Source organism: Amblyomma maculatum, chromosome 2 (genome assembly GCF_055883805.1).
Source record: "Amblyomma maculatum isolate TAMU_Amacu chromosome 2, ASM5588380v1, whole genome shotgun sequence".
Lineage (NCBI taxonomy): Eukaryota > Metazoa > Arthropoda > Arachnida > Ixodida > Ixodidae > Amblyomma > Amblyomma maculatum.
Window position 1 is genome coordinate 16,284,445 of NC_139345.1, and position 14,910 is coordinate 16,299,354.

General features: G+C 42.5%; 1 protein-coding gene across 1 annotated transcript in view; it reads left to right on the top strand.

Moving 5' to 3' along the window:
• Window positions 1-266: 266 nt before the first annotated feature.
• The window catches only part of LOC146198036 (uncharacterized), a 29,495-nt gene continuing 14,851 nt past the window's right edge, over window positions 267-14,910 (top strand). The window contains exons 1-5 of the mRNA XM_084593348.1: window positions 267-427; window positions 987-1,081; window positions 2,936-3,012; window positions 7,280-7,352; window positions 8,622-8,764. Coding sequence (XP_084449474.1) covers window positions 356-427; window positions 987-1,081; window positions 2,936-3,012; window positions 7,280-7,352; window positions 8,622-8,764 — 460 coding nt within the window. The 5' untranslated portion in view covers window positions 267-355. The remainder of the gene's footprint in view (window positions 428-986; window positions 1,082-2,935; window positions 3,013-7,279; window positions 7,353-8,621; window positions 8,765-14,910) is intronic.

The window sequence follows — 14,910 nt, forward strand, 5'->3', positions numbered from 1 at the left end:
TCTATGCCTGATGACCCTCGATCTCCCGCTCCGGAGCATCGCGGAAGAGCTTCAGAGTCGGCAGCGCGGTCCGCACACTTCCCCTATTCTAACCACTATACTAGTACTTTCGTACCTCTCTGCATGAGGTCACGAGCAACGTTTTTAGATCACGAGGTCGGCGCGCTGCAAGGTGACGCCTGCGACCAATCTGCCTCAGAACATAATTTTGTACTATCATCATCAAGAAAAGGTGGATGAATTTTGTTTGTCCATGCTATCTATGCTTCCAACTAAGTAACGTTGATGGCGTCGTTAGTGCGTGGATAGTCGGCAAGTGTACGCCGTATTTAGTTGTTAAAACGAAGCTTTCGCTATGGGAAAAGGATATAACAATTATATGTGCAAAAAGCCGTTCCATCCGGCTTCACGGGACAACATCAAGCGGGTAAAAATACTACTGATTTCTAATGCAATGTTTGCCTCTATTTTCTGGTTACAGCCCGGTTGTATTCTCTGTCTTGACTGTGTAGTGCGCCTTTTTTCAATCGCTGGCTTGCTTGCACGATATCCGTGAATGTTTAACATTTCTTTATAATTTCTATGATTGATCCCAATATTTCGAAGATCTAGACGCCAAATTCTTACGTCGTCCGCGTGCATGCGAGGACTACAAAGTAGATGTGTTATTTGGAATTGTATTGACGAACTCTGTCAACAGTTTTGATGTACAGATTCGGTTTCAAGGCTTGCTAGTTATGCTGATTTCCTCTTAGTTGTGCTCGGGATTATTTTTGTGCTGCGCTGTAGTTTACAGACAGTGTTGAGAGATGTTCGCGACTGCTTCCAAACTCTATCTTGTAGCTTTCATAACGGTGCTGAACGACGTATTTTTTATAAACTATTGCTATTCCATCACGGTGCACCACTTCATATATCTCAACTATGTACATTTTTTGTCATTAGGTTTCGTACATTGGCGTTGTTGTGTTTGTTTTTCGGCACAGGCATGGATGGCAGAGCAAAGGACTGAGAATGAAAAGAGGAAGCAGGAGGAGCTGAAATTGCAGTACGAAAAAGAGCAGGATCTGTATAACAACAGGTAAGCCTTATCAATTATGTCCTGATGCGCTTCTGGAACGCAAGTTGTTCTAACTAAAATCCGGCGTCCATCGGGGGAAAAAAAAAAAAAAAACATCCATGTTAATCCCTAAAAACAACAGAAGACTACTAAAACATTGGCCTGAGTTGCCCATTGTCATGTGGTGCGTGCTAGCTGTTATGCAATTCATTTAGTCAGTTTGATGTAAACATAGTGCAAGTTCTTCGTCTGAAGATAGACTAATGGCATATTTCCTAAGGTAATTAAAAGTGACTGTATTGCTTTATGTACTGCACTTGTTTTCATCTCTGTATTCTGCATGAGGTTCTCATGATGGTGAAGGTGATAGTGACCCACCCTTTGTAGCGGGTTGCTAGTTTAGCTCCAATAGCTAAAGGCGTGGCCAAGAAAGGAAACAAAGAAGAAAAAGTAAACACCGTCACTGCTGTTGTGGCAGGGTCACCTTAAAGTGCATTTCACCACTGCTTGCAACCGCCAAAACTCCAAACGTCTATTCGTTGCCACAATTGCATCCACTGAGGCTGCCTCTCCGCTGCCAAGCCGAAAACCAACCACCTCAGCCAATGACATTGTACGGGCAGACGGGAAGATAGCCGGACACTTCAGCACCACGCGGTCTGTTGACTCCTCTGCCACTCTGCAGAGGGCGCACAAAGTCGTGAGGCCAGCCATGAATCTTGCTCTCCACTTGCACGTACGCAAAGCTCCCGGACGTGTCTCCGTTAGCAAACCACTCTCGTGCGAGTTGTCACACCACGACCACAGTTCCTTTTGGACAGTGTCCTATTCCGCTCAGTACAGGGCCAATGGACGATTTTTCTATGGCGGATTCTGCCATTCCAGAAAGCAAGTGTTTTCCACTGTTTCTAGACGAGGAGTCACACAATGCATAGTGCTTAATGAATGCCTGATGTGCTCTTGGGCACAAGTGTGGAGCCAATAGAGCATAATTTGTTTTTGTTCTGCAGCCTAGATGCTGCTGGTAGCATTTTTTTTAGAGTGCTGAGAAGTATACTACCAGGGTCACCGAAACCAAGAATCGGGATTGCATATGCTATCACTTTAATTAAGTTATTTTGTGATGTCATTAGTCGTTGCTATAGCAATCTGCACAGAGTCGCACCCCCCATTTGAAGCCTTGCAGCCTCAAAAAGCCACGAGCATGCCTCTGGTAGGTAATACTTGGCAAGTGACATGTCTGGACTCTGATTGGTCGGAGGCTCCGAAGGAAATTTCTACAGCACAACAAATTATTTCGAAGAAAGCCTGAAAGCCTTAGTACCTGACTCTAGCAAGTACTAATAGCAGAGAGGTGACATGCTCAGGCGCTTTCTATGCTGACTTTGTTATGACATACGGAAATACCAATTTGTATTATCGGCGGTCGTGCTAGCATTCCTAAAAGGAATAGTAAGAGAAAGTGGGAGATGAAATATTGGTGACTGAAAATGTGTGCTTTGCCTGAACATTTTCAAACCCATTGCCCGCTGATTTGGTTATCTGTAATATCATCGAGTCAAATTAATGAATTCACATTCTCATGAACAAAATCATAGGCAAACGCAGATGCAATTATCACACAGAAATAAGGCACCAGAGCATCAATCTGCTTATAAACTGGGATATCCAGTTCTTGACTTGCCTACTGCACTACGCATTGATATCATAACAACTTGCGAACAGTGTGCTTGTAATAGTTATTGAACACTCTAGCACAAGAAAAAATAGGAGCAGCGATGCATAGCACACATCTGCGTTCATAGGTGGTAGAGTACATTAACGATTTATTTGTTAAATGGCCTTACATTGGTGCTCCATGTGTTCTTTTTTCAGGTCCCTTGTCAGCAAGGAAAGCAAAGAAAAACTGTCGCTTAATTTTATGTATGAAGCTCCACCAGGTGTCAAAAGAGGCAAGTCTTGGTTCTATTTTTTATTTTTTTATTTGCAGATCTGCTGGAAAGGTGCATTTTGGAGGGGTATTTTAAGGTGGTCGCTATACTGGCTCTTCGAGCAAACGTTGTATGTTAAGGTGGGTAGAAACAGAAAAGAATAGATATTAAATGCATTCGATTTGGCTTCGCTGCTGTTCTCTGCCTTTAATCAAAGTTGCCCACCGGTGTGGCGCAGTGGTTATGGTGCTCGACTACTGTTCCCAAGGATGCGGAATCGAATCCCGGCCTTGGAAGCCTTTTTTCGTTGGAGGCGAAAAGAAAGGCACCCGTGTGCTGTGGGATGTCAGTGCACATTGAAGAACCCCAGATGGTCGAAATTTCCGGCATCTCTCATAGCCTGAGTCGCTTTTGACATTAAACTCCACAAACCACAACCTTCATTAAAGCACTTACTGAGAAATTTCCAACATGTCACGCACAGTATCTCATATTTATTGTCTTCTGCTTGTATTGAATCTTGGTTAGCCTTGCACAAAGTTCAGGAAAAGAAAAAAAGCTTTAGAATTTTTGAAAATTGCATCTTTAGAAATTAGTCTCTTGATTCATGGTGTTGCTATGTCCAAAAATGATGCCTTTTTTAATATTTTTAAATTATGGATTGTACTCCTTGGTCTCTTTCTTTGCAAATTTCAGTGTACTCTTGGTGTTCTAGAAGCAATATTTTTTTCAGCAAATTTCATGTGTCATAGAATAATCGCTGTTTCTTTTTATAAATATAAATAAGACATTTCTTTGCAGTCACAAGTGGTGTGTACTCTATCTTATTTTACTTGTTAGGAAGAACAGTTGATTTGCCAGCAATTAATACACATGTGTAGATAGAAATGCTTGCAATAGACAACCATACTGCTGTAAGAACAGTAAGAGTCAAGGAGTGATTGGACTGTAAGACAGATACTAGAATTTCGTAAGTTTACCTCCAAAATCTAGGTTGCACAAACATCAAATAAAAAGATGGAAATGAGAAGGAGTGAAAGCAGCAAACAGAGGAACACACATATACTCATTTTACACTACTTAGGATAGCAGAACCAGTCTTCTCTGAAAAGTCTCCTTCGCATAGATAAAATTTCTTATGGTTGTGGGGCATAGATGCCAGTGTTATATCTTGCTTGCGCCACACTGCTCACTCCTTCAGTCACACAAAATCTTTGCAAAAATGCTTCAGATGGGAAAGAAAGGAAAAGTGACAGTAACCAAAACCGACAACGAAGAAGCAAGCAGGACATGCAGCAAACAGCCAGCAGGAAACAAACATATCAAACTTGCTTTTAAATGGTATGAGGTCTTTAAGTGGTAGCATTTAAACTGGCGATGTAATCTGCAAATAGAACTGCCGGCATTCAGAGTTCTCCACAGGCACCGCAGTGATGACATGAAGTATAATGTCTCGAACCTTCTAGCGAAGAAACAGTTGCTTGAAGGAAAAAAGGCAACGTCCCCACAAGAATGGCTCAAGAAGCATTGTCTGGCAATATTGCCTTGGACAATGAGCGGCAGCATAGGGGCAAAGCCAGTGAAAATTGCAATTTGGCAACAATGACATCGCAAATTTCTTTGCACTTCTTCATTGCATTGAGGAGGAGCATGAAGTTTGTCGCAGCGTTAATCAGTGATTGCTCCACTGTTAACTTGGCACACTTTACCTGCAAGTTCGATATATTCGAGTCCTTGAATATTGTGTGGCAGTCCAAGAATCTTTTCAGTATCCTTTTAAGTAGTCAATATGCAGAAGACTAAAGTAATGTTCAACAGCCTCAGGAAGGAACAGCAGTTTACGTTAGGTAGCGAAGCACTGGAAGTAGTAGGCGAATATGTCTAGTTAGGACAGGTAGTAACCACAGATCCGGACCATGAAAAGGAAATAACAAAAATAATAAGATTGGGATGGATCGCATTTGGCAAGCACTCGCAGATTATGACTAGCAGCTTACCGGTATCACTCAAGAGGAAAGTATACAACAGTTGCATCTTACCTGTACTCACCTATGGGCTGAAACGTGGAGGCTTACCAAGAAGGTTCTACTTAAGTTGAGGATAATGCAGAGGGCTATAGAACGAAAAATGGTAGGGGTAACGTTAAGAGATAGGAAGCGTGCAGATTGGGTCGAAGAAATAACTCAAGTTACTGACATTCTAGTGGAAATTGAGAAGAAGCAATGGTCACGGGCAGGACATGTAGTGCAAAGAGAGGATAACCGATGGTCTCTTAGGGTAATAAACTGGATTCCAAGGGAAGGAAAGCGTAGCTGGGGGCGGCAGAGAGTTAGGTGGACGGATGAGGTTAAGAAGTTTGCAGGGGTCAAGTGGATGCAGGTTAATGCAGGACGGGTTGCAGGACGGGTTAATTGGAGAAATATGGGAGAGGCCTTCACCCTGCAGTGGGTATAGTCAGGCTGATGCTGAAAGAAGTAGTAGAACAATGGCTCAGAATATACAACTGCACTCAATATCATTAAAGCACTCATATAATATGAACTTGCATATAATACCAGGTTTCATCTGTGTATACTAATACAAATGAGGAAATCCACCGACAGCTTTTTATTTACACTTAATATTGCAGTCATCCCGCAAGGCAACGCGCTCTGTGCTTGCTTGCATGTTTAGTGCCAACTTGCCACAGATGTTGAACGGGCAACGCACCTCCATGTTCCTAATGCTGGTTCCTGCCTCTTTTTGCGCTGACATGCTTGATTAGAGAATTTTGCGCCATGATGAGAACAGCCGACATTCAGCCCGTTGATGGTCGAAGCCACGCGGTGCTGCGGCTGTTGTAAACCAGCTTGTTGTTTCCAACACGTGCTTGGGATGGCAGTGCATGAGCTGCCGGCTTGCACCTGTTCGTGTCTCACACCATGCGCAATAGGTGTGCCCGCGTAGGTTTTCATGTTTGAGGCTTTAGTGATCATCATCGTTCGGTGTATTGCCTGCTCAGGAGTCGCTTGCCAGAGGCATCTTTCAATAAAAACTCATCTTCAGGACTCAGGGTTGAGTTTCTGACTATAAACTTGAATTGTGCACCCTCGGTCTCCTTATCATAGCAGTCTATGGACATGTGAAAAATTCATTTCGTCGTCGCTGTTTGTTTCCTTTTTCTCCCCTTGTACCCCTTGCCACGGGTAGGGTAGCCTACAGGGCATCGCCTAGTTAACCTAAACACATTTGGTATCGCGCATTTCTTGAACTCCTTGGAACATGGTCAACCCTCCGGGATCCGACTGTGAGGTGTGGCCAGCTTAGCTGGAGATGCCAATTGCAGCCGTCCAGCAGCGGTAGCTGCAGGATCTCCTGTCCTGTGTTATGCAGTGCTGGTGATTTCAACTGCTATGAATACTTTCCTTCTACAAATTCCAAGCATTGTTTTCGTGGTCCGAACTTCGTGTGAGGTGCACTCGTCCTGCATCTGGTCTCGTCTCTGTGGCTAAGTCATGAGGCAGAGTGTCATGTAAACAAAAGCATCGAAACAGTCAACTGACACCACAGCTAGATGGCACCTCCTCTTGCTGGAAGCTCCTTGCTTATTGCACGGAATTATTGTGAGACCAGAACTGCGAAGTTAGACTGAAATTGTTCAGATTCTTATATAATATGAGACAAAAACCGGACATGCTACAACTGGGAAAAGGCCTCGTATCACATTTGTGTTTTTATAGTATTTCATCCAACAGTCCTCCTATATTGATGCTTTCTGGCTTTAAAGCTGGGTTAAATTAGTCTAGGGACCGTTTGTAACTCATATACTAGTTATACTGCTGTAACTGAAATCTCAAGATGATGATGGTGCAAATATTTCTGGAAGTAAAGTTAGAGGGTAGGGAAGACGAGTGCGGTGTGTTTAGTTCGAGGCTCGAGTGGTGTTAGCTGCTGCTCTTGCTCGTTCGATAAGCGTCATTACTATGCATTTTCACAGGAACATTTCAGACATGAAATTTGGCGTATGTCTAAATGGTGTTTTTTTTTTCATTTTGGTCTGGTTTACACCAAGCCCCACTTACAGCCTAGTCACCATTTGAAGATGGCAGCGTAAGGGCCATCTTTATCGCCGATGCCCAGCTGATGCAGCAAGTGGCACATTTTTTTTTTTTTTTTGGGGGGGGGGGGGGGGGGCAAATAGAGGCGTCCTACAGTAACAGATACAAAAATATTATATATACTTTTTGTTTCTATTCAACTTTTGATGCACATAACCTCCAGAAGTTCCCTTTTGCTTTCCCTAATACAGAACACCAGAAGGAAGATGATGAACCAGAGTTCAAGTTTGAATGGCAACGCAAATACAATGCCCCACGAGAAGAGTGAGTATATGTTTCATTCTGACAACGCAGTCTTGTGGATGGTATTGTTGTCTATATTATATGTGATAGTGTGAAAATAGTGTGCAAATTCGGCAATGATGCGCACCTACTTCATAATGAGCGGAGACTGAAACATTGGTTACCTTCTGCTAGTAGTTGATGGTCCCTGTCGTCGTGAACTGTGTCGGTGTCCAAGCTTTCAAACTTGTGATCTGAGACTTCACTACAGCAGAAATGCATCCGTCGTTTGTGCGATGACCTGCATTTTACGATGAATTGATGCTGGCCCACCGAACCCTCTTGGGATAATGTATTAAAAAACTTCATTTATATGACATAAATTATGCACGCTTCGCTTCGTGTGATGGCCAGTGGGTACTGTTGTCCAAAAGTGCAGATGGTGCTGGTGCTCTTGGTCGACCGATGTCACATAAATCCAGGACTTTCTAAATTATAATCAAGGCGGAGGGAAGAGTGCACAACAATGCTGTTCAGCATGTGATGGCCTTTAGTGACAGTTCTGCTGACGCCTCGCTCTTGGCTCTACGCACGTGCGACCCGTAATAGCCTGTGTGTGGTGGCTTTGACCTATCCCGCTCTCCACACACTTCGCTGATAGGAAACCAGTTTTAGCCGGTGATCAGTGTAGTCGTCGTGAGGGGGGGGGGGGGGGGGGGGGGGGTTGAAGAAAAAATTTGAAGAAAAAACTGCACAAGATAGTCGAGTGAATGTATTACGTCTCATAGACCGAAAATCGAGGTGCTTTCACAGCGCGTGGGGAAAGAATCGTAATTAATTTTGGCAACAAGAGTGACTGGTACATTCATGACGCATATGCATCAGTTTTGCGAGATTTCCAATCATCCGACGCCCAAATTATACAACAGTTTCGTGCAGTCTCATGAAAATTGTATGATCAACTTTTCACCGTATTTATATATAATCAGAAAAAGCCTGCAGCTTAAGCGGCCGAATTCCATGATTGATGGTGGTTTCTTAGCATGGCCCAACGCGAGTTTAAAACCATATTGCGCTTGCTCAGCTGCTGCCGTTAGCTCTGATAAAAATTTGTCATGCTTCGTCAACTGCCGAGCAAAACAAGCTTGGTCAAAACCAAAGTGTGGGTAGTAAATTACGCTTCTAAGGGGCGAGACGCATTCCAGCATGTGGGAATGAGCTTGGCAGCACGTGCAGAATTATAATGCATTTTTGCACTATGGCCTATGAAACAGTCTCAAACAAGCAAAGTAAGTTATGCTTATATTTCAGCTTTGCCAAGGACAACAAGGAAATTCGTGATCAGCCATTTGGGATTCCTGTGCGCAACGTTCGTTGCATCAGGTGCCACAACTGGGGACACATCAATACTGACCGAGAGTGCCCCTTGTTTAATCAGGCTTCTACATCTTCAGGTGAGCTACAGTCTATTCTTTCATGCGTACTTGGTTATCTGCAGATGATTCGTTATCAAGCTAGAAATTTTACGTTTTATGTGTTTGCTTGCTTGTTTTTTGTTTACTTATTTATTTCTTACCTTTTCCTCCCGAGGGTACCAGCAGAAAATTGTCTAGTTTAAAAGGTAAAGTTACAGAAAAATTAGGCAAAGGTTTAACCACGCTAAACCTAAGTAACCAAAGCGAAAGCTTGAAAGTCTGCTGCTCAGCCCGCCTCTCTTCATCTCTGTGCGGCAACCTCTCGGCAAGCTACATCCACTGGATGATCGGATGCAGATGATGCTGAGGCATCTGATTCAGCTCGTCTTCGGCGGCGTTCTTGCCAGTATGACGTTTGGCGAGACAAGCATAACATTCTTTCAACGTCTCGAAGGCACATTTCACTTGACCCGCCTCTCTACGTCTTTGTGCGGCCGCATCTTGATGAGCTATGTACACTGGATGATCGGATTCGGCCTGTCATCTTCGCAGCCTCTGAGACGCAGGCAGTTGAAGAGTCTCGCCTTGATGATTCATGATAACTGCTGCTGTTGAATTATCAAAAGATGTTGCGATCCATTGGCACCGGCTTAGAGGCAGTAGAGGCTATCTACGCAGAGCAAGCGCCACGGTTCTAAAATAGCTGGTTGAGTGACATTATGGTTGTCACATGACTAGGAAGAGGTGAGCGTGTGGTTACCTTGGTTTCGGTGGCGATGCCGCCGCCAGCTGCTGCGGCTGAGTGACATCATAGCTGCTGCATGGTTTCTCCTCAGTTCAAGGACAAACACGCATACACTGCAAAAAAGCTACAAAGAGGAGTAGTAAAAGCTATCGCTTTATAAATTTGGAAAGTACGCCAGTCTTTAAGCTTGTGTCTGAAGCCCCAGGAGAGAGGGAGAGGAGGAGGAATGCAGTTCTATTCGCTACAGTATGGTCCACAGTTAAAGAGAGCATGAGACTACGTGGCTGCTGGACTTTACAAAGCACTCCCGAGAGAACCGGCGACGCACAGTAAGCACGGCCGGCTGCTCTTCTCGAGCATACACATGGTGCCGGCCATGCTCGCCAGTTATCGGCAGCAGCGCTTTGCAAAGTGTTTAGGCCAAGCAATCAAATGTTCCCTTTGACAGTAGACTACAGTACACACAGTTATAGCTCAGTACTATAAATGTGTTGAGAAATTGAAGCAGGCTGAAATGATTCAAAGACTAGCAAAAAGAATGATTCCAGTATGATATCATGATAATGACAGACAATGATGGGACCAGTTTAATTAGTGAATGCTCCTTTATAATTGTTGAAAGTCGTTTGCATCACAGTCATTTTATGTAATGAACATCTGGAATATGGTCGTCTATGATACAATGACCCAAATGGCCGCATTCCGCTTAAATGACGGCCGCTATTCCTTGAGCAGTGGCGCCGTTTTCAGCCAGCTGGATGAGCTTGATCTGTGTTCCCGGGTCGGTGCTGAACAGTAGAGCCTCCCAGTGATCAGTCGCGTTTGAAGTGGCTCGCAGGTAAAGACTATGGGCGGTTCCAGATCATACGATTTAGATCGGATTTGGTATCACAATTTTTATAGTATTTGTCCGACTAGAGTCTTTCCAAATATAGGCAACATAATTGAGGATTTGAATACAAAGTTTACACCATGCTCTGGCCTGGCGTTTGGAGAGCGTTTGGTCTGCAGGGGGAATCTGAGCCTGGCAAGCCTGTAATGCTGCAGGATTTCTCTTTAAGAACAGCCTGTCCTTGCCAGAGTTTATAGTGGGTGGGCTGCACGACCCAGCTCGGCAGGACAGTTCTCAAGCTAGGTTATGAGCCGCCTCATTACTAGCGAGGGAGGCATGAGCAGGTGTCCATGTTAAGCGAATGCACCATGGGGGCTGACAATTTTGCAGAATACATGCTGCTTGTCGGGAGATTCTTCCCAATGTGTAATTATGTATTGCCAGTTTTACTTATTTATTTACACAATACTGCGGACCGAAACGGTCCAAGCAGGGGAGGATACATACATTGGTTAACAAACATTATTCCTTGGAAACAAAATAAAAATAGAGTGGATAACACAGGTATTCAGTTACAGAGAAAGTACATCGTTAGGAAGAACATCCCGTGATTATAGCCACAAATACGAGTCGCTGACTATGGTTTCTGCCGAGGATCCTGCAGTAGCTAGAGCAATGGCTGCTTCTCCAACATGTGTTTCTTGAGTATGTATAGTGCCCCCAGTATGACTATCTTGTTCTGTGGTGACCACAGCTACCATCTTTCTAGCCAAATAATCTGCTGCATCAACATACACTACAGATCTGTCATTAAGAAAATTTTTAGCCAAAGATTTGGCTCTCCCTGCACGGCATTCAGTGTGGAAATCTGGGTGCATATTCCGAGGTATCGGTGAGATTACCAAGAGCTCTTGTGTATGTTTGGGAAGGTCAGTTGTCAGTCCGCCTTGTCGTTCGTAATTTATGCCTAGTGTACATAGAATGTATCTGCCAGTTGATGTGCCTGATAGCCGTTCGTATTGTGAGATGGTGACGACTTCAATAATCTCACTTGGGGTGTTATGAACACCGAGGACTAAGACTCTCTCTGTCGCTGTGTGAATGAGAAACCCAACTAACTGCTTGTTTGACACACTTTCTGATTACGGCCTCCACTTTCTCTTTTTCCCCTGATTTGATGTAAGTAAGGGCATATGTAGACTTTGTATTTATTTTTTGTATTTGGTTTATTTTTATTTTCCAGTTTTTTTTTTTCTTTAATTTTTCTTTATTCTGTTTTTACTCGCATACCTACTTTAGTTTTATTTTCAGTCCCATCTTTTTTACTTTCCCTCAATGCCCTCCAGCATTTTTACACTAGACAAGGGGAATTATCGGCATGTTCACATGTTCATGGTTGGAGTCATAGCGTGGACACAATTTTTTTGTTTCACTAACATTAATGATTGACAGCAGAATGGCAACGCGCTCTGTCCACACATGCTGTCCACAGCTTTTGATGGCACACTGTGATACCACAGTCATAAGGCGAGAACTGCTTTCGCATTGATATGCAGAGGCATTAGAATGGCATGACACTGTCCTAAAATAAATCTCTCAGAGATCACTGATATGCCCTAAATGGTGCAGTTGGCTAGCACTCGAACCGGTAGCTGCGTCCGCAAGAGAGCTAAGCAACTTGGCGGTAGCACTAGCAGTGAGCATGCTTGGAGCCTGGAGGTGCAGATAAGACAAGGCACCATCGTGCTGACATGGCCAGATCTTGGTATCGTGTGCGCGCTACGTGCTGCGCGTTTCCTGCCATGGACTAAAAGTCACGTGTGCACAAAGTATGCCCACCCAGTGTCTTGAGGGTGAACAACTGCAGGGCTGCTTTTTCAACTGGCACGGTATTGCAGTGCACATTATTGAGATGCAGAGGTGGCCAGAGGCCAAATATTAGCGCTATGCGCATTGATTGCCTGTGCTGTATGAAAAGGCACATGCTTGTGGAATAGAATGAAATGAGGGAGGGGCCACACTGCTGGGCACACTCAGTATGCTTGGATGGGGGTGAAAAGCAAAATTCAGGGAGGAAAAAAATTGACAATAGCAGCTGCTGTGGAATGCAGTGAGAAATTCATTCATTCATTTGTTTTATTCCCTGCATGAGTGCATAAAAAAATAAAAGATAAACGAAAGATGAGATAGCTAGTGAAAAAAAACTAGATCAAACAGTATTTACCACCCAATCACTAACAGTACTGGCATTGGCATTCTTCAACAAGATCTTAACCAAATCGATTCTTGGTGTAACCGTTGGCCTCCACTTTCGTAATATTATTGAAGTCGTAATATTTCCAAAACATGTTTGAATCGTTACATCGTCAGCAGTTGCATAAATACTCTTTTTGGTTCTGAAGTGTCGTTCATCTCTTCCTGTAAGTACTTGGTTATTACTGTAACACAAAACCTAACATGGTCATCTCATACCATGAACATTGCTAACGAGGCTAAACGTACCCTTGGTTTCATAAGGCGCAATCTACGATTTGCCACCCTATTCATCAAATCGTTAGCATACCTAACTTTTGTCTGTCCTAAACTAGAATACGCTTCAGCAGTATGGGATCTTCACCAGTCTAACCTATCTTTAACTTTAGAAAAATTACAAAATCGTGCTATCCGCTCGCTTCATGTATAGTACAGTAAATGAATGTTTTATTTGCAGTTGTTCTCTCTCTGGAAAGCTACTTTATTGATTGTTCTCATGTAATGCGTATTTGTGCATACATAGCCTGCTCGCACCTCTTTTTAGAGTCACTTAAAACAACTTCTGATTAAGAGAACAAAATTTCTGATTCCTTCAGGTTTGTTTCTAAGAGGTCTGCTGTAGCCTTATTTCATTAGAAAATAACTGAAAAATACTTGTGTTGTTAATTTTTATTTATTTATTTATTTATTTATTTATTTATTTATTTATTTATTTATTTATCTACTTTCTGTGTGTGTGCGCGTGTGTGTGTGTGTGTGTGTGCCTGTGTGCACTGATTACCCCTGGAAAGCCCCTCATACAGTATAAGGGAAAAGACTGTTGCTCTATGACTATTGGCTGTGAGGAATTGAAGAAATTAATGATTAGAGACTCTGAGAAGGATGCAAAGATGTATTTGTGTTTTCACATGTTGAGGATGGGCCTATTAATTATCGTGTGGAACACGTGCCTCCTGCTGTAATGCTTAATCTGGACTTAACTGTGTGGTTAACAACAGACTCTTGGTGGGGTGTATAAATAAGCTAGCACAGAAACTTTGGCTAAGGTAGCTTTTGACCCTCTCACCTGTTTGTTCTTACGATGAGTTGCCCTTGTCTGTGTAGAGCATTTGATCAAGTTGTGGTATCCATTGCACACATAATGACGGAAGAGTTCATTAACACGTTTTAATTTTAGGTCTTTGTTCTGCAGAGCACATAGATCAAATTTATGGTTGAATACTTACGAGGAACGGAGAGATCATGGCTGATTTTTTACCTCATTCTAGTATCGCGTGTTTAAAACTAAATTTATATATATATATTGCCTGCATAATTTTTTTCTTTTTGTAAGTTACCATAACTAATTATATGTATGTTTGCATTCAGATAAGAGCAGTAATCAAAGTCCCATGACCATTTTTGTTTTCAATTAAATTTTTATATGTGGCAGCAAATGGCTCTACACAAAGAAACAAACCTTAGTTTTGCAAGATACGCTGTAGTTTTCTCAGAAAAAAAAATCGTATACTATTACAAAAGGTGGAAAACGCCGTATTTGCCATTCCAATAAGTTGCAAGTTTGGAGACCTGCTGCTTGCGCACTAAAATTTTGTCATCCATCATTATTTACTCACTAAATATTATTATTTGATGGAGAGTTATTAAAATATTTTTCTTTGTACTATATACATATATATATATATATATATTAAAATATTAAGTTGTCACTCAATCTTTCTGTCTTTATTATTGAGGCTATATTCATAATTTCAGGCAAAATTTGAGGCTCTCGACCGTTCGGTGTTTTCTCACAATGCATCAAATGCAGCCAAATATGTCCCTCAATAACTGGCAACACCTCAGAATTATTGGGGACTAAAAGGGTGTTGCATTATCTTGCTTAAATTAAAAAATTAAATACACTGAGAGCTTGTACTGAAAACTGTCAATATTTAGCCCTACATTCTGGCACAATCAAATAAGTTCTTGCCATTGAAACTTTTCTCAGTATTATGCAGGCCTTATTCTTTATTCCCGCAACATGAAACTGGGTCATCTGCACACATGGCAGCCACAGACGCTGTGCACAGCACCAGCAGGACCATCAACATGGCTGTGTTAAACTTCTTCTCGCAGCCTGAATTGGGTTGATTTTCTTTGATGAGAGTGGTAGCCTGTACCTGTGGAGTTGGCTGTTCTTTCTCCAAGAATATAAAAAAATGGACAACTTTGATTCGAATTTAAAAAGCATGACCATCTTCGATTCTAATTCAAGTTGCCTAAAAACAATCCTCAGTTCTTCATAAATATTACGCACTAAAATGTATTTCATTATATAGAGCAAAAATATTAAAACAAATCTAAAACTGATCG